General features: G+C 38.2%; 1 protein-coding gene across 3 annotated transcripts in view; it reads right to left on the minus strand.

The window, feature by feature from the left end:
* LOC113113053 (tight junction-associated protein 1-like) overlaps window positions 1–25,249 on the minus strand; it is a 77,299-nt gene that overhangs the window by 28,009 nt on the left and 24,041 nt on the right. For 2 of the 3 annotated variants that reach the window (XM_026279192.1, XM_026279191.1), the window contains exons 2-4: window positions 12,458–12,517; window positions 5,123–5,318; window positions 3,034–3,062 (exon numbers count right to left, since the gene is read on the minus strand). In XM_026279192.1, coding sequence (XP_026134977.1) covers window positions 3,034–3,062; window positions 5,123–5,278 — 185 coding nt within the window. In that variant the 5' untranslated portion in view covers window positions 5,279–5,318; window positions 12,458–12,517. Of the gene's footprint in view, window positions 1–3,033; window positions 3,063–5,122; window positions 5,319–12,457; window positions 12,518–23,978; window positions 24,128–25,249 lie in introns of all 3 variants that reach the window. The other variant, XM_026279189.1, reaches the window with a different exon arrangement.

Raw genomic sequence — 25,249 nt, forward strand, 5'->3', positions numbered from 1 at the left:
ACTAAGCACAAAAAAAAAAAAAAAAAAAAAAAAAAAACCCTGAAATCATGCAGCCTACTAAGACTGGCTTCTTTTTTTTTTTTTTTTTTCATCTGACATAAAAGATGCTTAATGAAATGTGTGAGGCACGTTCACCAAAAAACTGCAAAACCCTAACAGCTGTTTAGAAAATCCCCCACTTCATTGAAATGATAACAACCAACCAACATACAGCTTTCAATTTTCTGTCACACTTTTCTGACTGTGCATACAGTCTGCTGCTTTCAGGCATGTAGAAAAGCGGCTTTATATGTTGATAAAGTGAAACTGGAGAATGTTTACTGTATATGGAGTGTTCACATACAATCCAATATGCTTGTAAATTGCTCAGAGAATCCTAAAATGAAAAGATTTATCAGCATTGGTTGGCAGGAACTATGAGTGTGTGGAACATGGCTGTTTTTGACACTATTCATCTCAACACAAGTCACATGAATCTTGCAATGGAGAAGTGCAAAGCTTCATTTCGCACCCACATTACCAATATGTGTCTCTCTTTTGAAACAATAGAAAACTGCTTATGAGATCACTATTATAAATCAATACAATTTTGATTCATAGTTATTGACTGTCAGTCTTACTAAAATGATCAACAATAATATAAATATACATGCATTTATATCAGTGCATTCCTTGAAATTATAAATGCACATGCAATATACAACCATTCCAAAGGACCAGAAAAAACCTTTTCAAATCACATGCAGACTGGGCTTAACGTTTGTTAGACTTGGACTGGAAGCTCCTCTTGTTTTGCTTCCTTAAATCTTTCGACCGGTTCCAAAACCTAGTGAGCTACATCCATAGGCAGCAACTTCCAAATGGAAGATTGTTGGCCAAATATTACATTTATCCATTTTGGCAAAGTCAATATTAGTGTTCATTGTAAGGAGCCCAGTGAAGAGAAAAAAAAAATTAAACAATTGGCAGACAAAATGAAAGAACTGTCAACTAGAAACATCTCATTCAACATTGAAAATAGTTTTTTTTTTTTTATTCACTACTTTACACAAGATATGTGAATGGTATAGCAACATGCTAATATCAAACTCTACTGAAATCAATCACAAATCGATGCAAAACATTACTTGTGTGCTGTACAATGTTGCAGGTTTAGTAAAGCATTGGAAAGCAGTCACTTTTGAGTGTCGATTAATCTAAAATCCAAAGTATACTTCAGATTTGATGCAAATACTAATATATGCGGACAGCCCAGTAGATAGCCTTTCCAAAAAAAAAAGCTTTAAAAAAAACATATTTGCACTAGAGTTAAACTAGTTAAAATATAGTCGCAGGTAAGTCATCATGCACTGTTACCATCTCCAGTAGTTTGTTGTTTTGTAATAAACAAATAATTCATGTCACCTGTGAAAGCTAGACAAACAAAGATTGCATGGATATTATAATCTGGCTGCATGGGTATAGTATGCACAAATTATTGTGATGACGAAATTTGTGTGACACGCACATTTAGTCTACATTAAAACCAAAGTATAATTGGGGCTTAAGTGGGCAGTAGACAACGAGGCAGCTCACTAGGTTCTGAACCGAGTCAATGTTTGATGAAGAGAGATCAGCTGAAGTATAAAGAGCTCATTGTACAGTAACTGTTTATCAATGGTCTCTCAGAGTGCTCAAATCCACAGGCAATCTCTTGTGTGTCAGTAGAGTACATTAGGAAATACTGAAAGGGAAATACTGAGGGAGTTGGAAACACATGATGGAGAAACCCATTTTCAGACCACACCCACCATCCAAACAGACAACTAGGTCAATCAATACAGCCGCCTGCTTGACCGTGTCCTGCACGCTTCCGCTTGGAATCACATGAGCGGGATGGTGAAGGGAACACCAAGTCAGACTCAGCTCTGTTAGGCTCCTGTCAATCCTACAAGCCACTAATCTGGGATGGATTGCTATGGTTTAATTGACCATTTTTTATTGTGCCTTAACTTTTAGACAGTTTACAGGGTTGCTTTGAAACACACTGAAAATTTTGGTCTCCAAATCATCCATTTTAATGTACGGTGACGGTATCACATAAAAAAAAGTGCTTTACTCTATTGAAGGCAGTGTTGTTGGTCAAACCAGGTTAAACCAGCCAAATTAAACAAGGATTTCTTCCAATTAGTCAAACAATAATTTAGTTTGGCATCAAAAGCTTTGCAGTTGAAGGTGATCCAAATGTGTGATACTTGAGGTACTTTTCAGTCCCTTCCCACTGTCTCCTACACATTTAGTTTAGTATTCACACAAGCACCACCTGTGTGTTGATGTCGAAGTGTGGCAACTTGAAGAAAAGGTTACAAAAATGTGAATAACTTTAAAGCTATACCAGATCTAAAGTGCAGATTTTATAACGTTGGCTAGTGGGAGAAAAGCAGCAACAAAGGCAACACAGAGCAGGAAGAGAACATGAAAGCTAATGCGGTGCATGATAAAATGGCAGGCCTTGTGTTGAAAGCAGAACCTCAGTCACTAGTTAAGGTGCACCTGCTGGTTGGTTTTGGAGCCTAGGAATTCCTATAAGCCTGGAAAGGCGGCAAGATGTCACTGATCAAAGTGAAATCGACCTAGTACCCCAGTGAGCACCTGAGATGCAGTGGGTAGAAGAGAGGATGTCTGATATCATTAAAAGGTGGCCACTTTTTCTAATTACAAAACCTCACGGCTTGTCATTCTGACAGTCGCCCAGCTTCTGACTGCTCATAAGCCCGAGACTCTCCCTTTCCTTCTGGAGCTTCTAGGCCAATCAGCTGGTGATCTCTTACAGGCGTCCCCTAATTGGATCTTAGACAGCTATGCCATACAATGGCGAGAGGCAATGAATAATGCTAATGCCACCTAACACGTTAACACTTCAGTGCATGTCATAAATAATACAACAAATCTAAGTATTGAAAAATAAAATCAAACACTGCCAATCCACTTCAACAACATTTGTGAAGACAAAAAATTCAAAACATCACAATGGAGAGACTAAAATCAACTTACTTGATCCTGTCGGCATCTGATAAGGACTCCTGTAAGAAACAACATTCCTTTAAGTATATGCAAACTGAATATCATCTTACACATAAATATTAGAAGAATCAGAGTTGTATATTCCAATAAATATTTCACATTTCCTTAATACCCACAGTGCTGTATATTTGTCTTTTATACCAATAGGGCGATCATAACATTTATTTTTTTATGGCCTCAAAATAGCCACTATGTCCCACAGAGCAGAAAATGTAAATGTCCAGAAAACATTATTTACAAAATAAGACATTCTGAAGACTCACTACAAGCAATCTATACTAGTCATGCACTATACCAAGTGTTTGAAGTCACACTCAGATAAATCACTTTAGCTCTCAAATCTCATTTGCTTAAGCCAATATTCAAACCTTCCGCATGGAAATGTCAAATGAGGTTTCATTCATTCAATCTGATGTATATCCTAACTGAACACAGCATGGCAAGTTATTGTCCATGCAACTGCAAACAGCATTTTAGAAGTACACTAATTATTGTACGACTTCAGAACATTTGGAAATACAGTGCACAAATCATGCATCATATGGACTACTTTTACTTCTAACAAGCAGTGTCAACATTCTTCAAAATGCATCAGGGAAGTAAGTCCATGGATCAATGCGAGGATGATAAACTGATAATTCCTACAATATTTAGTTATTCTCTGAAACAAAATTGCAATAGTAGTCAGGCACACTTGTTTTAAAGGCATTAAGTATAGTAGATAGATTCTTCAGTGCAAGAGTGGATTGCAAATGAAAAAGGGTTAAAGTCAAAAATGTTGTCAATGACATACCTTGATCTGTGATAATATGGAAAAAGCAGTCACTTTTGATAATGGTGTTTTCTCCTCCTCCACACGAATGGTGGGAATCTCACCCAGACCTGATTTATTTATATTGTCCTTTTGCAGGGCTCTGCTTTCTATATGGGACAACTTGTTGGCTTGAGGCTGATGTTGCATGCCCCGTAGAGTCCTGTCACCCCATTTGGAATCATCACTGCCCCCCACCCTACTGTAAATCGGGCCTTCGGCTTTGGGACGGGCCCCTTCGTGATGAGAATCTACATGTTGCCTTTCTGACACTCTCTCTTGACTGCCTGCTGAGATGTGCCCTGTCTTGGGTCTTGCCTCCCTTGATTTCCTGCTGGCTGTGCTATGCTGGGTGGCCCATTTGTCCCAAAGTTGGCTCCTCTCTTGGTCTTTGTCATGATGCTCCTTGAATTCAAGTTGTTGGGGATTGCTGGGCTGCTTGAATTGGCTCCCTTTAGAAGATACAGCTGGATCTGGAAGATTCCCACGCAGCATCTTTAGACTAGCTGGGCTCAGGACCCGGTAGGTGATTTCATCCAGAAATTGAGAAAATTTGATCTTTTCCTCAAGAAGCTGCATCTTCCAATCCGGTGGCATAGAGCTGGGAGATGTGGATGATGTGGAAGTGGCTCGACCCATGGGTGAGACTCGTACACCCTTCTCCCTGTCCAAGGACATACTTTTGGGCTTCCTACTGCGTCCACGACGTCGCGTCTGGCCTAACATCTCTGCTGACTTAGACTTGCGCAGACTGTCGGTGGAGTACACTCCCAGCTGATGAGACTGCTTGAGGATGCCCTTGGGTGGATGGGCATGCATTAGAGGTGCTGCATGTGGTGGACACTGCTCTTCTTTGGGTGCAAGTATCTCCGCTTTCTCTTTGAAAACCAAGGAGCGCTCCGCACTCCTGCTGGAGTGTGACGGGGAGTTGCCTCGGATGCACTGCTGTGAGCTTTCAGAGGAAGTGAGATCATTGTCAGAAGAGAGTGCCAGTAGGTCATCACTACGACTTATAAAGCGGTTCATTCTTTGTTGCCGGTGATCCTTTGGAGGTAGTCTCACACCAAAAGAACCATGGCCAAAGATCTTTGGTGGGGGGAGGACATTGATCTCCAAGCTAGACAGGCTTGAGACATCCAGCTCGCTGTCGGACGCTTGCGACCACACAGGTCTCTCAGCGCACTGTGTATAAGGGCCTGTAAACTGTGTACGCTGCAAAATAGATGCATGATTTCGGGGGGAAATTACCTGGCAGGGGTCAAGCTGGGCTGACGGCGCAGGGTTAGCGGATGGCAAGGCACTCCCACTAACATCCTCTCGAAATACTGGCACAGTGTGGCGCGTCTCCCGGTGCTGCGGAGGTGCCTTTCGGTATGGTTTCCGGGCAGGAGCAGCAGTCGTCATTCTGGGAGATCAGTGTGGGTCCAGACACCATCCGTAAGTCCTGCCGAGAGAGAAGCATGAGAAACCAAAGTAGCAGTAGCCTTCAGCCCTGTTCTGTGCAAAAATATTTGTCCCTTTCCCCTGTCTCGCTCTCCCCTGTGCCACCCTGCTTCTTTCTCTCTAAGCGGCAATGTCAAAAAAGCAGTTTGAATCAATAGACATTGATGAGAGCTTCACCACTGGGCGGTTAACAACTCAACAACCAATAAAAAACAGCTATGGCTGTAACAGACAGCTGGAGCTGATAGAGGGAAAACGAGGGGCAAAGAAGTCTCCTTAACCACCAAACATCTGTATATATTTCTATATTTCTCTGATGTGGGGTGCTATTAAAATATGTGAGGTAAATTGAGGAAAGAGAATGGGTGAGGAAAGAAAGAGAGATACCGGATACAGGGTCTAATAGTGACAAATATAGAGGCACAATGGAAAAAGTGGAATCGCTTTAAAGCGGGTGATTGATTACATGTTGGAGTTAGTTTCCAATAGAGAAATTGTTAAACCACTGCCTGCATGACTCTTATTGATCACAGGAAGCTATGTTTGGATGGAAAAAAGTGGGTGTGCTGTTGGGATCCAATCACTTACAGAGGCACCTAGGGTTGACCCACAGTATCTTCATTGTCAATCGAAATATACTCAAAAGTTCATTTTAAACAAGAGTTTTCTCTATGAAAGTTAGGTTAACTTGTAAAATCATATTAAATCATATTTGAATAAAACAAGTTTTGGATTTATCGAGTTATTGAAATAATTACCTACTGTTTTTCAGCTAACTCGGGGTTCTCTGAGAAATGCAATCTCAGGCTTCTAGAAATGTCTATGACTGCAGTACATCATTTTTCACCTCATTTATTGACTATGCCAGAATACCACAAACGAAGCTAAATTTTGCACTCCCTGGTGAATCTTTAGGGATCTAAACAACTATGTAAAACAGAAGTATATATTTAACAGAAGTTTTTTTTTAATAGTTAACAAAGGCCACTGTCATCCCATGTTATTAATATTTGTAAATGTTGTTTAGAAATCTAATACTGTTCAAACTAAGTTATCCAGCAACACCATTGGATTGTAAGATGAACCCACTTGCGTCTGTTAATGCACAGAGCTTCCAAACACATGCGGCAAAATAAAATCCTGTTTAAGCACTTGCAAGTAACTAGGTTAACCTCAACCTGTTGATACAATATTCACATATTTGGCCATTCGATTTAATCTTGACATGTGGTTTCTTGAGGCACTACTCACAAAACTATTCACTTTATGGCAGAGTAAGTGTGAGTCAGTGAAAAAGTAAAGTTTTAGATCACTCCATTTTGCTGAAACACTTCAACCGGTGCATGGCACACAATAGCAGGTCATGGTTAGCACACAGATTCTGTTTACTACTTCCTGGGTCACACCTTCCCCTGCAGGAGAGCAGCTTTCTTCAATGGTGTGGCTATTTTTATAGTTCTGACTGTTAAAATGGGAAAAAATGAAGAGGGAATTGGCTGGTGTGTCCCAGTGTGGTGCCAATAAGAAATCAATGGTGTCCCCTGTGCTGCGGGTCACCGGCTGGGACACACATACACACGTGAGGGCGTCACTGCCAAAATGTGCCACTTATTGGCAAACTGATTTTCCCTCCTGATGTCATTCTCTACCCAAAATACACACCAGGCCTAAACAATGATTCACAGCAAGTAGAACTAAATGCGTTCGTAAATGCCGGCTAACAAATTGATGTTGACTTTAAGCAGATACACCAACTGATAATATATTTTAACCTCTACCTGACTAAGTCTCTTATCATTCACTGTCAACCTTTGGTCTCAAGTTCAAAATCTTCCTACACCAACAATAATATAAACATCTTTCTATCTATTAGATATTAAACATGATGGTTGGGTACATACATCGGTTTTGAAATCATGGTACATTTTCGGTATAGCAGGGGAGGAAAAACTAAAAACTTATTATTTTTTCCCATGTCTTTACATAAATATAACAATTGTTTTTTTATATTCATAAATTTTCAAAACATACATTAAAGACATTACCAGTGCTGTAAAAATTAGCGTTAAAGCAGTCAATTAATTTTTTTCAGTTTAACGCATTAATGCAGGGGCGGAGCTAGGGCCACCCCACTCACAACTGCTGCTTCTGTCTCTTTTTTTTGACAATAATTGTTTATATACATGGAGAACATCTTTAAAAAAAAATCAAACAGACTTTCAGAGGCACACACCATCTTCACCTCAGTGCCAGGCCCTAGTAAAATGAGCATGGAAAAGGTACAGGTGACGAGGAAGCTTTAGTAGAACAACAGTGAACTGTGGTCAGATAAGATGTTGTAAGGCTATATGTCAGTAAAAAGGTTTTTTCCTGTTCTGTCAGCCAGTATACTGTGCTCGTCGCACTGCTCTTCAATTGCACACAAACGCGACAGTGTGTGCTGTAGCCGGTGTCATTTTATAGCAAAGTGTGAATGTAACTACGAGCATTGCAGTGTTCTAGTTATGTCATCAGTTAAGTCATTAAGTTACTAAAAAGGCAATTTAAGCTGCCTTAAAACTGTGCTAGATGAAAGATGTCACATTTAAGAACATGCCCAACAGATGAGCCCAGTCTACCTCATCTAACACAACCGATTCAACTCCTCTGCTTATTAGTTGCCGTGAATACCTTTAAACTGACACTGGTTTTACTTAAATGAAATGGTAAAATGCTTGTGAAGTGACTCAGAACAGTTCTGGTGATGTTGTTTATGTATTTATGTCCTCATTGAGACAGCAGATGCTGAAATTACTGCAAGCGTCCCGCACTTCAGTCTATGTAGTAAACAAACCATTCATTCATTCACACAGAGACCTGCAGAACATGCAGGATTCATATTTCAACCAACTTTTACAGATACTGGTCCATATGGAGATCTGATTTGATTAAAGGGGGGTGAAATGCTAGTTTTCACTCAATATCCTGTTAATCTTGAGTACCTATAGAGTAGTACTGCATCCTTCATAACTCCAAAAAGTCTTTAGTTTTATTATATTCATAAGAGAAAGATAGTCTGTACCAATTTTCCCCGGAAAAACACGACCGACTGGAGGCGTGACGTGTGAGCGGAGCTAAAGATGGCGGCACATATACTAAAATTGGATCGATACAGAGAAGATTAGCATGGCCTAATCGAGCCGCGCCCGGGCACGGTTCGGAGCACTCACACTAGTCAAACGAACCGCGCTTTGGTGGTCAAACGCACTCGGGCACGGTTCAAACTGGCTAGTGTGAGTACACCCTAAGTTAACAATACAGAGCTATTTGAAGCAGTTTTACTCACCGCCTGCGGTTCCAACACACGATCGTGACCCTTTTTCGTTGGGACTGCATTATCCTTAAGAAATAAACGATGTGCAAATCCAGCGTCAAACTGGGCCTTGTTTGTAAAACAAGCATCTTCGAAATGCAGGGAACAAACACAAACACTTGCACAACTCCGTTGATGCTCTGTAAAAATAAACTCCATCCACTGGTCCCTTAATGCTGTTTCTCTTTAGGTAATCTGTGCAGGGTTGTCTTGCCCTGGCAACCAAAAACACACTTCTTTTGTGACTTTTCACGACGCTCTCGCTCTGATCAGTGAATGTCTGTGCTCTCAGTGCTCTGCTATACGGGAGCGCACGCTCTTCCGGCAAACGTGCCCCATAAGACCCATATAAGGAAATTCCGCTCCATCTAACGTCACACAGAGCCATACTCGGAAAAAACTTTCCGAAACTTCTGAGAAACCGGAAGGAGTATTTTTGGAACAGAAATACTCCTTCAAACGTCGGCTTAATTTTTGAAACTTTGTTCATGTTTAGCATGGGAATCCAACTCTTTAACAGTGTAAAAAGTACTCAGTATGCATGAAATAGCATTTCACCCCCCCCCCCTTTAATTTATGCTAACTTTGACAAATTCGGTGGCTGTCCATATTAAAATATAAGTTTCTCTTTCATGACTGGATTTTGAGATTCCGTCCTCGTTTTCTGCTTCGTGGAAATCATTGCGCTGTATGCGTCAAGAACTGGCTTGACCGGGTACTCGGTACCACCGATACTTAAAGAAACCTGGTACCATCACATTTTCATTTTTTTTGTACCGACTTGGTACCGAAGTACCGGGTCTTTTGACAACACTCCTATAACTGTGTTTTGCGAGAACTGAATCTTGTCCTTTTTATAACAGATGTTTCCCTGTACATTCAACATTTTATAAATGTCTTGGGCAAAAGGCCTAATGCTTTTAATGTAAGTCACATAAGGGGTGAAAAGCAAAGGATCCTAGTGTGAAATTTCTGAGGGGCGAATAATTTTACATAAAGGACACCACACCTCAGAAGAGTCAGCAGTATCTGTTCTGACATGCTGTAACTTAAAATGTATGTTGAATCCCTCACACCATTTGATTGTGCTTTAGAAGGTGTCTGTTGTTGGCTAGTGATTCCAGCTCTATCAGGACTTACTTAATTCTGGATTTCTGACACTTTTAAACACTGCAAGCCCTAAAAAGCATTCCAGCTAAGCCTTAAATTTGTCATGACAGAACCAATGACAGTGGGTGAGGGTTACAGCTCCAAGAGAACAGAAGGGATGAAATTACAGTACATACTGACTTTCACACAATCACATGCCTACACAGATGTTGCATAGTGTCATTTCAGAGGAATCTGACATCTGCTCCAAAGATAAATCAGGCCTCCCAGTTAGATGCACTCCAATAGTGATCAGAATTTCAAGAATTAAAGGTGTAGCTCACCCAAAAATGAACATTGTCATCATTCTCCCCCCACAAGTTGTTTCAAACCTGTACAATATTCTATATTCTGATGAACACAAAAGAACATATTTTGAATAATGTATGTAACCAAACAGTTTGTTGTCCCCACTGCCTTTTATAGTATTTTTACATGCAAGTCAATGGCCACAGTCAACTGTTTGAGTACCCACAATCTTCAAAATATATTCTGTGTTCAACGAAGAAAAAAAAAACTTTTTTAAACTAAACAGGTTTAGAGCAACCTGAGAGTGATTAAACTATGGCAATTTCCATTTTGTAGTGAAAGGTCCCTTTAAAAAGACAAGAATACCTAACATCACAAACAGAACTGGGCAGTATAATGAATAACAATAAAATGTGTCTGGCGATGAGATGAAATTGGCATCCATTCTAAATCACAAGACACCTCCCGCTCTCTCTCGTGAAGCCAACATGGAAGTGAATAAAAATGTATCATCGACTGGCCGCTTGAGGCTGGCTGCAAAAGGGAGTCAATCCCATAGACTCCCCATGTTAAAATACCCAACTGTACAACAGAAAAAAAAAATTTTCACCCTGGTGCAAAAAATTATTTTGGTCTATATAGCTAATTAATAGGTGCGCTCTGCACACTTTAAGCTTCAAAAACACACTTCAGGAGTCTACGGGTGACGTCACGGACACTACGTCCATGTTTTTATACAGTCTATGGTCTAGACGTGCAAAGTTAGTAGAGAAAGAGACAAATCCCAACAGACTAAAGGTTGTAATTAAAGCAAAAGGTGGTTCAACAAAATACTGACAAGGGGGTGATCCTTTTTTCAAACTCATTGATTCGTTTTTTTTTTCTTCCCTGACATGTTGGTGTTATATCTTTAACTTGTAAATCCAGCTGGACAAAACAAAAACTGTGTCCATCTTCATTTCAGACTGCAAAGCAACAAAATGTGATTATTTTAAAGGGGGGTGATTATTTTCTATACCCACTATACATGTTGCTAAATTAAAACCAGAATAATCCTTACTAGCTAAATCCATTCTGGCTTTGTTAAAGACACAGACCGTAATAACTATGTTCCAGTAAATACATTATGATGCAATTCAGACTGTGAGCTGATTTTGTTTGTAGTTTAACCCATAAAAAAAAAAAATAAGAAAAACTTTATGGATACCAAAAACTAACAAAATGTGGCTTTTCACATATTTGGACAGTATCTGTCATTCTTAAAAACAACAGTTTAATATTTCCCACAAAGTGTAAGTGTACTGCATAAGTTTGGATACTCAGTACGACAACAGGAAATTCAGAATTAGCCGTCTACATTTTTTGTTATGTGGCCACTGAGCCAATGTGACGCCCATTCCTGCACGGCCCCCCACACACTTCCTCTCACTCTCATTTCCCCTCTGACCTGCATATCTGATGATACAAGCCTAGGAAAACAGCCTGGTTAAATCTAGCTATTTAGAGAGGACAAGCAGAAAGTGTCACCCCGAGCTCTTTGAGTTGTGTTGGGACTTGGTCTTGAAATGGTCCTTTTAATTCTGTTGCAACATGAACACTGCAACAATATTAAAATAGTAATTTATACTATTAATCTACATTAATAACAATTTCAATTAATAGTACTAAATTAATAATTATTTAAATTTTTAAAAGTGCTTAATATTGATTATTCATAATATTGCATAATTATTCTTATTCAGCTACAATATAACTGTTTAAATAAAACAAGTATGTTTAAAGTAATTTTTAGTGTTCCTGCAGCTTTAGCTTTTCCTGCGTTTTAGCTCAAGCGGTAGAGCATTGCATTATCAAGCGCAAGGTTGGGGGTACGATTCCCTAGGAACACATGATAGGTAAAAATTGTTAGCCTGAATGCATTAAGTCACTTTGGATAAAAGCGTCTGCTAAATGCATAAATTTAATTTAATTTTATTTAAAGGGACAATGATTCAACATATTAAAAGGATTAAAAATAATCTAATCTCAATACTGCTAACTAAAAATCTAAAGCAATTGTTAAATTTAATAAGCTGTGCAATGAGACTATAAATGATAGAATGCAATGACAGAAGACAGTCAGATAGGAGTTCATGGGAAAATGAAAAACATCATCATCAATCAACAGAAAAAAAAGAAAAGAAAAAATTCTTCTAGGACAGCCAAATGTCACCGAATCTCTTTCATCATGCCTGAACTGAATATGACTGTATGAGAACATCAAGAGACACAGTTTGTATCACAAAAGAGCTCAGTAGAGGCATGTCATTTTCTAATTAGAGCTATTTCTTGAGGCCGATTGTCAGCTACGCGAGACAAGGATGCACAAACACAACGTATCATTTTCATACCTGAAACTGAAGTTGGTTCCAGCGGCGTCCTCATTCACAGGTCCTCAGGCCCCAAGCGCTCTGGAAAACACATTTACTTGGGTTACTACAATGTGATTTTAGGTTAAAAGAAATATCATCAATTAAAACTTCCAGGACAAGAAGTGAATCTAATCCAGGTCATCTGGTAAGAAAATCCTGACATGCATGTTAATATTAAAGTCAAATTTATTTATACCCCAAGGGGGTTATACAGAAAGAAAGAAGAAAAAAAACAATATGCAAGGAATAACTGACAACAGAATGTTACAAAATAAATGTAGAAAGCAAAACTAGTAGAGTGACTGTTGAAAATATACAATTATATCTGAATTTTTATGTAATTGCTTTTAAAATGCAATCATGTCATGTGAACCATATATCAACCAAACAGCCCATCCAGCCAATTAAACTGAAAACATTTATTGCAAAAAAGTAAAATAAAGCAAATTTTCCACAATGTTTTCTCTCAAAAACATTAAAGAATAGCATTTAATTTCTTGCATTAATTAACTGATTTTGTTTTTTTGTTTTGTTTTATGCACCAATACACAGTAAAAAAATTACTCCGTAAAATATATTTACTCAAACATCAAAAATGGACAACAACGTCACACTGGTAATGTTTTGTGTGACAAGATAAATTACAGTTTTATTACTGTGATTAAATCACAGTTTTACACTGGTTCATTGAAAGTCAATGAACACTTGACAGAAACGAATCTCTAATTGCGTAATTTGGTACTGAGGTTTACATCAGAAGCACCATTTAAAACATTTGCATGCTCATAACCTGAAACATAATAAAGATTCCAACTCAACAGTGAAAAATAACACATCAGGATGGTATAATGTAAAACATCACATTAGCATCTGGTTTATGAATTCACTTTGTCTGTATAAACTCCAAGTGAACTCCTGTTTTGTTTTGTTTGTCTACCATGAGACACACTTCACAAGTTATATTAATATTAATAATATCAGTCACCACATTCACACACGGTCTTCTCGAAAATCACCTCTTTCAGTCACAACTCAAAGCAATTGTTCTTCCTGTGCCTAATTAACACAGAGCAAGCGACAGGTCTCCTCCCTCACAGTTACCACAGCACTGCAGACACACACTGTGACATTCTACTCATTACAATCAATGACTGTATGAAGTGTCAGGGCACTGAAAAAGGGACATTTTGGTTTTTTATTAACGAAGGTAAAGTCAACTGTAGTTTGAATGATAGCTGGTACGTGTTCAGGGTAATAAGCAGTAAGATAAGATTGGATTAAGGACACACTGCACCATAGTACAAAATAAAAAACTATTTTAAGCGTTATCAAATGTCACAACAAAAGGAATTCAAGAAATGTGCACTGTTCTTCAGAAAAATCCTTCAGGTCCCACAAATTCTTTGGTTTTCAGCATCTTTTGCTTATTTGAACCTTTTCCAAAAATTAGAACTATGATGTTAATATTCAACTTTGCACACTGAGGACAACTGAGGGACTCATACACAACTATTCCATAAGATTCAAATGCTCACTGATGCTCCAGAAGGAAAAACAGTGCATTAAGAGCCTGGAGGTGAAAACTTTGGAATGGAATGAAGATACATTTTTCTTAAATTGCCTAAATATCTTTTTTATTATTATTTAGTACTGCCATTCGGAAGCTACACATGATACTTACATGTTTCCCAGAAGACAAAATAAGTTCAGTTTACCCTGATCTTCAAATTCTAAAAGTTTTCTCTAGGATAGATCAGTGTGCCACGATGAGCGCGATTTCACCAAGTTGATCCTTGTTGATCCTGGAACAATATTCCAATCAACCAATCAGAATTCAACCAATATAACCTTTCAGGAAATATCGGTTTTAGGCTTAAAATCAGGGTTAGGTGCTTCTACACTCTTCTTAATCAGCTTTAATTTCCCACTGACTTCAGGAATAAATTATGGGTAAGTTAGGTTTAGGGGTAGGGATTGGGTTAAATCTATATTTTTAATAATAATGTTGATCCAGGATCAATAAAAGATGTAGATCCAGGAACATGTCGTACTTGGCAAAATCACGGTGACCCAGTGCGCCACAATCAAATGCTCCTTAATGTATTAATGTCGATTGATAGGATACATGAAGGAATGTTTTTGTGTGTGGGGAAATGGCACGTCATATTCTTAACATTCTTCGCGTTCAGGGATCGTTTATCAGGCCAGCAGACATTATTATTCATTTTGGATTGCAAAACTGTATTCTTTCTTTGCAAACGTGTTCATCGACTGCTGCAGTCCCCAGTACTATATAACATTGAGTGATGTGTGTGAGCATGCACTTTAAAACATGTTCTTCCCTCTTTTGTCCTCCTCCTCCCCCTCCTTCATCAACTCTAAAAACTGACAACTTTGACCCATTCTTCATTTATAAAATTACAAACCTCAGTGCACAATTTGCAACACCACAAACTGTCAAACACACCAGCAAACATACACTGGTTTTCATCCTTCTCTCCACTCTCTGAGGCAGAAATCTCTAAATTGATCCTTTCCAATCATACTACTTGTCCACATGATCCTATTCCAGCTCATCTCCTTCAAGGCATTTCTCCCGCTGTCGTACCTGCACACACATCATTAACATCCCTTCACACTGGTGTTTTTCCCTCAACATTTAAACAGGCTTGTATAACCACACTTCTTAAGAAACCCACTCTTTACCCAAATGTTTTCAGGGCTGGGAAGGTTACTTTTAAAATGTATTTCACTACAGAAAAAAAAGTTACGGACCGCAGCTCTGGTTGGTTGTTTCTTACCGGGAGTGGTAAGAGAAACAACCAATCAGAGCTGTGGTCCGTAACTTTTTTTTGTGTTCAAAGTATACAAAATGTATATAATAAGCAAGTACACCAGGAATCCATTTTCCAAACCGTGTTTTTAGCCTGTCCTGAATCTCTAGGGTACACCTATAATAAGTGTTTATATTCTGACTGCCTTGCTCTCAGTTGCTGAGCCCTAAGACTGGCAAGAGTGGCTGCCAAATCTTCTATACTTGTCTTGCTGGATCTGTCCGCTGCTTTTGATATGGTGAACCACCAGATTCTCCTGTCAACCCTATTGGAAAATGGCATCTCAGGAGTTGCATGCCAGTGGTTTGAGTTTTACCTTTCAGATAGGTCCTTCAATATATCTTGGAGAGGTGAGGTGTCCAAGTAGCAACATCCAGCTACTGGGGTGCCTCAGGGCTCAGTTCTTGGACCACTTCTCTTTTATGTCTACATGGCATAACTAGGTTCTGTCATTCAGAAACATGGCTTTTCATATCACTGCTATGCTGATGACACTCAACTATACCTGTCATTCCATCCTAATGATCCGATGATAGCTGCTCGCATCTCAGCATGTCTAAGAGACATTTATTGTTGGATGATGAACCATCACCTTCAACTCAACCTGTCCAAGACAGAACTGCTTGTGGCTTCAACAAACCCATCACTTTATCAAAATGTCACCATCCGGTTATGCTCATCAACCATAACTCCTTCAAAAACTAAAAAAAGCTAAAACTGCCAGGTTCTGCAGATTTAGCTTTATACTAGAGATTGACCGATATGGGTTTTTCTATAGCCGATGCCGATGCCGATGTTTAGACGTCAGGGTCAGCCGATGGCCGATATGTGCTGCCGATTTTTAGGGCCGATATCTTGGAGTTTTCCCCTTGATTTGCATGCTAAAATGTCACACTAATAATTAATGGATGCACAACACATTTTTTCTAAACCTATCATAATTTATTGAGCACTGACTTGAACCATCTCTTCATTAATCTTAATTTAGTGCACTAAAATTAATAAACTGACCAAGTATTAAATATATAAAACAGGTAATATATATATATATATATATATATATATATATATATATATATATATATATATATATATATATATATATATATATATATATATATATATATATATATGTCAATCATTTACATAAAAGTTTTAGAGCATTTACATTTATCAAGTAGAATTTTTCAAGTTTGTTGGAACATAAATGTAAACTTAAATATACATTTAAATAAATACAATTTTAAAAATAAAAATCAATTAAACTGAAAAATATAAAAAAATAAATATAGAAAAAATAAATAACAGTAGTGCTGCAAAGACACTAGCAACCAGCAACATTTGTGTTTGGTATAAATGACACAGAACACCTAAAGTGCATTCTAATTTCGAACTTACATCGCAGTCTGTTCATTATTAAAATAAAGTAGAGTCAACCAAACATTTAAAAAGTTACACTGGTCAGTTTAAATACACCCTATACCGGTCCTCTCTGCTGTTATGCAAAGGACGTTTTTGCTCATGTGAACAGGATGATTTTTCCGTCTAGTTTACATTTAAAAAAAATATTATAGTTTAACATTCAGATACATTGCGAATATGGAAACATTTGGATATGTGCAGAAAGAGACGTGAGCAATAACCTCCAAATACATCTAGTCAAACCCGCGCTCGCTCGTCCTCGTATGGACTTAGTGCACATGGTATAATATCTTCTTTTTAACATAATAAGGACTTCTCATCTCCCAGTCTGCTGTGAAGAAGTGAGCAGTTATCGTCACAGAGCTCTCCGTCCCCCTGGACGTCCACCCGTCTGTCGTGAGCGCAACAGAGGATGCTCGGGATAGCTCATCCACAACTTTTTTCTTCTCCTGTTCATAAAGATCTGGCACAATCTTTTCACTCTAACCTCTTTCCTTCATCATTATATCTGACAGGGAAGCCAAAATGCGCGGGGCGTTCAAGCTCCTCCGCTCAGCATTATCACTGAGTGTGGACTGAACATGCGCAACTTTTTTTTTTTTTTTTTTCATAAATCAATCCGCGGGTCACGCATATGCCGAACTGAAGATATAGAGCTCGGGCGTAGACGTTATGGAATGTTGCATTGTGGGTAACGGTGGCCATTTTAGAGGCATCGCAAAGCAGGTTTGTAATAAGATAATAGCCGGTCTCCAGAAAAAGTTATAGAACGTGACAAAAAAAGTTGCCTATACCTATATGGACAAACTTAATAATGAAGCCAAACAACGCTACTTGAAAAAAAAAAAAAAAAAAAAAAAGAGCTTGTAATCGATCCCTATGAACACATGAAAGTTTACCAAGCCTCATTTTCCCTAATAATTTCTCCTACCGGGTCTGTGGAGTGAGCGCTTACACCTCCGATCAATTAAAAAATTTAAAATCACTGGAGGCTCACCTGCAGATCACAAATGGATCTGCAAATTAAACGTGGAGAAAACATTCGTTCTCACTAAGGAAATAGTGGTGACGCACACACATATACACACACACTTATCAGATTCTGCGAGCTATGAAGCTTGTCTATGCGGGTTTGTTACACTTCAGGAGTAATTACTCACCTATCATACTTGCAAAAATCCACTGTTTTCATCCGGTAGTTCTGTAATCCGGTATAATATTGAAGAACATTCACCTTGGACACAACCCACCATTCACCAAAACAAGATGCTTAACTTCCTATTTTGAAGTTCGTTCCAGTTTTTTTATTTAGTTGTTCAAATTTGTTAAATACAGTCAGCACAAAAATATCAAAAAGCGATCAGAGACCATACACAACATGTCTCACCATAACTATGTATTATAATATTATCGAATGTGATGGTTTCCCTCCGTACAGCGGCGACCCAAGCCATCTGACGCCTCTTGGTGATTTCAGACACCTTGTGTTTTTTTCCAAGTAGGAAAATGTTGAAAACTAATATGATTCACGAGGCGTTTGCCCTGTCGATCATGAAACCGATTACAGCAGTTCACAATACAGCAATACTGAACCATTTTCCAAAAAATAATCAAAAGTAATGACCAAATTACCAACGTTACCTAATGCCTACTATACAGTACATCTACTTCTGTACCGCGATTTCCACAATGCATTGCGACGTGACGCAACGATCCCGACCTCTATTGATCTGAACGGATCACGGATCAATGATGATCCGTTGCACCACTACTATAGTGTCATTTGAAAACATTGCAGTTGCGTTTCAAAATACAACAACGAGCATCACGAAACCATTTAAAGAGGCGCATTCAGCGGTCTCCTTGACAGAAAACATTCAGCAAAGTAAAATGATCTCAAACGTATGGCGCGCTCTCTTCATTTTATCAAACGATCATAATCACATTTATTCATTTTACAGTCCTGCTACTAGCATTTTATTAATACTAAAACCCCTTTAATTCAGGTGAGAAAGCTTTTTTTCCAAGTGGCTTTTGTACATAATAATAATACCGCTGCAGACGCATTTTGCAGCATTAAGGTTATTACTTGATCGTTAATTTAAACGACGATCGATCATGGAAATTATCAAATATTGACATCCCTAAATACAAATGAGTTGGATGGAAAACTGGTTATTGTCTGCATCAAACCATGCTTCCGAACACATGTTATTCACCCTTCTGGGCAGCTCCAGGATGTCTGTCTCTCAGAGCGCGGTGCTGTCTGTGAGCGGGGCGGAGTAACGGAGCCCTCAATCACGCTGCAGTGTTTGTAAGAGCTGACAACTTCTCCACCCCATTTACAGAGTGAAATTCTCTGACTACCTTTATCTCGCAGGTCTGTTGTTGAATCTTCCAAAGGCTTCACATGCAGTGGCTGCAGCAGCACTTTCCACCGCGCCAATAACACGGGGCTGCCCGCCGACGTGCCTGACTTTAAATCGGCGCTACTAAACACGGATATCGGCCGATGCCGATATATAAAAAAATTACACATATCGGCCCGATATATCGGCCGAGCGATATATCGGTCGACCTCTACTCTATACAACATTAGGAAGATCAGGCCCTTTCTTTCGGAACATGCTTCACATCTCTTTGTTCAAGCTCTTGTTCTGCCCAGGCTGGACTACTGCAATACTCACTTGGCAGGTCTTCCAGCCAGTTCCATCAAACCTTTACAACTGATCCAAAATTCCGCTGCAATATTAATCTTTAATGAGCCAAAAAGAAAGTATGTCACACCTCTGTTCATCAATCTGCACTGGCTACCAGTAGCTGCTCCCATAAAATTCAAGGCATTAATGTTTGCCTACAAAACCCCACTGACTTTGCACCCCTTCACCTAAATTCATTATTTCAGAGTTATGTGCCCTCTTGAAATTCTTTCATTAACTGTTCCTTCCTGGTGGAATGACCTGCTGAACTCACTCCGAGTCCTTAGTCATCTTCAAGAAACAACTAAACAGATTTGACCCTCTAACACTTTCATCTCTATTTTAATTCTACTTTATCTATTTATCTACATATATATACATATATATGTATATGTATGTATACATATACATTTGCACTTACATATTGTTACTCTTTTGTTAGTTTTGACTGCTTCTATTGTCCTCATTAGTAGGTCGCTTTGGATAAAAGCGTCTACTAAATGACTACATTTAAATTTAAATTTATAGAACGGAAAATTTGCCTTGTATCCCAAAATTTTAAGGGTGCTGAACGCGATGGTGTCGGAGAAATGATAAGAGGTCCTATAACAATACTCTGAATTGCATTCTCTGTGCTGACTTTGAGAGGAAATCTGTGGAAATGGATTTAAATTGGTAAAATATATCAGATTGGTCATAGTACTACAATTATATGTGCTGAAATCAAATTAACCAAAATATTCAAGTCAACCCAACAAACAAAAGGCAAAAATTTAAAATAAAAAGGTTGTATGCAGTTAAGTTTCAATACCATTTAGTATCAATACTGAGAAACCAGAGCTCCAGAATACAGAATAACAGGTCTTCCCAATCAGAGCAGTCTGTCATTTGAAGAACTTTTTTTTTTTTAAAATAATGATGCTCTGAGGGGCTTTATCATTACCACCTTTATATATTTAACATGCAAAAGCTGATTCAAAATCCATCACCTTCAGCCCACTTTCCAGATGATTTGTACAATGTTGGTATTCAGTGTTTAGAACGACCCATCTCCTAATGTCTGCACACTCTCATCATTCACAGCATAGAGTATTTTTCTTGGAACATGGATTGCGGACAACAGATGTTGTTCTTTGGACTGGGCTTCTTGGCTTGGTGCCTCCTGTTTCATGAGTGGCAAAGATGATGAATCAATCAGGTCTAGACTAGCAGAGTATGCTACAATGATCTCCTCTTCCTGTTCTTTCAATGCATTAGCTTCACTAAATCTCTAACAAATGTCTATAAACACTTGGGTAGTGGTGGGAATATTTTGGCATCTAACATTTCCGGAATCGGATTCCAAAGCTGATCGTCAATGCTTATCAATATTTCAGTGTTTTAATGGCTTGTTGTTTAATTCTGTGTGAAGATTCAAAGAAGCCACACAAACATGTCTGCTCTGATGTACCAAAAGAAACAGAAATATATATATATAAATATTATCAGAAGAGGCAATGCCACTTTAGTTCAGAAGACACTGCACAATTGCATAAATGAGTGTGTCACAGAACAATGAATCATTTCTCTTTCCCGACCCCAGTATGGGGCCAATCTTGTTACAGACGACAGTCCCAAATGTGTCATTAAAATCTAGGAAGACTTATAAAAATCTACTAGACCAGTGGCCTCAAACTTAAGTGTCTCTTAAGTGTAGTTTATCCTTTAATCTTGGTCCACAAAAACCTGGTGACTTTATTCATGCTGGTTTAGTCTGGAATGTTATCTAGTTTCCTTATTTTAAAAAAAGCAACAAAAAGTGAGTTAAATTATTAACTTAAGAGGGAAAACACAAATGCAAGAGCTTCAAACTGGAAATAACTGTTCTTATACAGAACACGGCTCATGAATGGAGGTAAAAGAGTGTCACTAATGATATGGAGGGACATAAACTGGGCAAATGATACGGTTCATAGTTTGTATCATATTCAGTAGTTAGTATTTCATGTCGTATTCTATTGCTATAAATATGGTGGTTTATTTGTGTTCTCTTTTGTCTGAAACTGAGCTGTAATTGAACACTGACTTGGAGTTATAAATAGACCATTCAGCTCAAATATTCCCCTCATCAGCACTACATGAACCTTTAAAATTTGCTTATTAACTGAGGTGTAGAATAAATCTAACATGATAAAAATTTTTTATCTAAACTAAATATGGCAATCAAACCAATAAACAGCTATCAAAGCAGATTTTATTTAGCGATTCACAGGAAAATGTCTTCAGCTTTATTTTCTAGTACTTAATAATTTAAGGTACATTTTAAGCAATTACTTGCTGTTCCACCATAATGCATAAAATTTTAGTTTCTAGAAAATAATAGTAAATATTGATTATTATGGTAAAGTGTAATATTCAAGGAATTAGTCCATATGTGTTTATAGGTTCATAAGAGATTCAGTTTTCCTGTCACTGCCATTCAGAGAGCATCAAGTAAGGGAATAAACATAAAAAAATAACTTTACAGAGAGGCTTGACAATACTTCATTATTAACAAGCAACTGAGCTGAGCGTTCGGTTCTTCTGACCCATGCTCACGTTTGTCAAGGACTGGAGTTACACAGCAACACAACACAGCAAAGGTTCATGTATCGATTTTTCTGCAAAAAAACAAGTCATTTATTTTCCAGGTTAATCTAATACCTTGACTCAATATAGCATATGACACTTAGCTCAAGATTCATTCTCAGACTCTTCATGGAGAATAATACACAATTATATAGAGAAAATAAAGAATAGTCAGCCTTTTGACAAAGTTCATAATTAATATTTGACCATGTATATTACTAGGGACCATATATATTAAATAAAAAGGAAAAATAAGTTAGAATTGTGTGTGTGTATACACACACACACATTATATTACATATAAATTGTTATATTATTATGTTTAAAAAAAGGAATTCTTTTTCTGCAGTATTGGTAGTAAGAGACTCAAATTTGAAACCTGCGCTGTCTGACTAAATGCAGGATGATTTCTAATGATTTGTGTGCTCACACTTTGCGAATATGTCATCAATATCTTTCTGTGAGGTATTAAGTTTATGTCTTAAGTGACTGGGGGTTATGGGATGCTTTTTTTAAAGATCATTATTTTGTGTATTTGGTTTAAGAGAATATGTTGACATGCTTTAATGTTAAAAAAACACATTATTTTTCAAATACTGTACATAGGTCCTCTATGACCTGCCACCCTCAAACACGTTCCTTTCTACAAAGTCCCTCCTTCCAACAAGCACAGTCTGCTCTGATTGGCCAGCTGACCCAGTGCATTGTGATTGTCCGAACACCACAAGCACTCGTAAATGTAATGCCCATTTCCATAATCACAACTTCCTCTTTCAAAATAAATATAAAAGACAGTTAATAATTTCTAATAATTCTAATTAATAATTGACGGTTGAGACAGCTGACTCCACTGTGTGACCCTCTCTCTCTCTCTCTCTCTCTCTCTCTCTCATAGAGATGCGCAAAACTCTGCATTTGAACATTCAATAGCAAATACTTAAACTAATAACAAAACATGCTTACAGTAGCTGATTTTAGAAGCGCCAGATTGTTGTGGCAAAGTCAGAATGACCTCCTCTCCTATGTTCACGAAACTGTCATTCATAAAATGCATTGCCATTCTGTCGTAAGTAATCTTAAAGATTCCTAAATGCATCTACTTTTGGAAGGCCAAATAAAGTGCTTTTGCCTTGATACACACAGCATCTCCCGGACATGACTGCTTCAACATTAACTGTGTTACTGAAACCACGCCTTCTGGGGCGGCATTACGCAGATATTACCACATAGTGACATAGACATGTGGGGACGTGTTTGAATGAGGTGTTTTAGGGCGTTATGGCAGAGTCTTAACTTTTAGAACGAATGTCTCTTTGGATTTGAGACTTCAGTCTTTGCAACTTCACTGATCTTCATGCTTGTAACACTCCAAGGAGAAAGACTTTTTTTTTTTTAATCGCATCATGTGACCCCTTTAACATTTCATTGCTTTAATTCAATTTATTAACTTTCATTTTCAATATAGTTTGTTCAATAGGACATTAGTTCTTGTTGTAAAAATTTCACTGCCATTGGTATAAACTACTGAAAATTTTGTAAAATGACAACCCTAGTTTTCAATAGAGGCCGAAAAAAACCAGCCAACCACTAGAAACTGTTCAAGGCAAATTAGTAAAAAAAACAACAACAACAACAACACAATTATTACCATCAGAGCAAATGGCCGATTCATTATGCAAAAGACAGAATTGTAAAACATTTCAATGAAGAAACACTACAAACTAAATTATATAAATGAATCCCAGCTCATAAAAGATGACCATTTATCAGTAAGAGCTCGAGATTAAGTGCAAACGATTTATTTCCAGAAAAATATCTGACTGAATTCCACCTGTTTGGCGATATCTGCCACAGGAAACGTATTCTCAATGACCATCACAAGAGACACAGAAAGTTACAGAATACAGCATCAAAATACTGCATGGTATCGCCCCTCACCTCAACGGTGCATGCTGCATTCTCCAGAGTCATCGCCCCAAATGGGTCCCTCCGGTCGCCAAGGAAACTCAATCTAGCTCACGTCTCGCTCCTCTTCCTCCCGCTCCTCCTCCACCATTCAGCATGTGAACCTCAAGGCTATCAATGACCTGAAACAAAAGCAGGTGGATGGAAAAACACCACCGTCATTGGCGCCGAAACAGCTCACTGCCAATCATTCAGACCTGGGATTAAGTGTCAGCGAAGACACGGCGGGGCCCTTGGGACAACCAGAGCGTTTCTCAAATGAACGTCTGCCTGACTGCTTTGCATTCACACTCACTGATTCGCTCACTATAACGCCGACCCCTCGCGGTCCCCATGGGCCGGGGCAGAGACGCAGACATAAAGCAGTTAGATGCTAATTAAGGTGTGTTCCATCCAAAAAAAAAAAGTGGCTTGATTAATGGATGTGAGGGACAGCTCTGCGGAAAGCTGGATATTCCCCTGACACTGCACACCAAACAAACTGCCTGGCACACAACGAGACTCCATGATGCTTGGGGGAGGGGGGGATGCAAGAATAAGAGTGAGAGCTTAAACGTATGTGATGGCGACTCAAGACCAATCTTAAAGTGTTTCTTTGCCAGCCAGTTCTTGTCTAAGCAGATCTATCCTAAAGTTTAACCTGGAGAGTTTGATTGATAAAAAGATTGAAAAGAAAAAAACAGATTATTGTCTGGTTCAGTTTTATTCTTAAAATTCTTCCAGCTTGTCATGTATGAACAATATATATAAAATAAAAGCCCCAGTCTTACTTTCTCCCACTCATGCCTTTACAAACTTGTAAGCCATTTGTTTTTTCAAGGAACACAAAAAGTACCCAAGTATAAAAATGACAGAATCTTCCATTTTTGGATAAAGTAATCCTTAGTTCAGCCAAAACAAAATACAAATTCTGTCATCAGTTACTCACTCCTGCATCATTTCAAATCATAAGACTTATTTATGGTTAAAGGGGAGCTCAAAAGTGCTTGCTTGATGCACCGATGAATGTTTTATATGTATAAGAAAGCATAAAGTAAATATGTTGATTAGATCAAAGAAATAGTTCATCCAAAATGGAAAATTATCCCATAATTTACTCAACCTCAAGCCATCCTAGGTGTGTATGCCTCTCTTATTTCACAATAAACACAATCAGAGTTATATTAAATAATACTCTGGCTCTTTCCAGCTTTGAACTAGCAGTGAACAATGCCTTCGTTTTTGAAGCTCAAAAAGAGCACATG

Source organism: Carassius auratus, chromosome 13 (assembly GCF_003368295.1).
Source record: "Carassius auratus strain Wakin chromosome 13, ASM336829v1, whole genome shotgun sequence".
NCBI classification, from domain to species: Eukaryota; Metazoa; Chordata; class Actinopteri; order Cypriniformes; family Cyprinidae; genus Carassius; species Carassius auratus.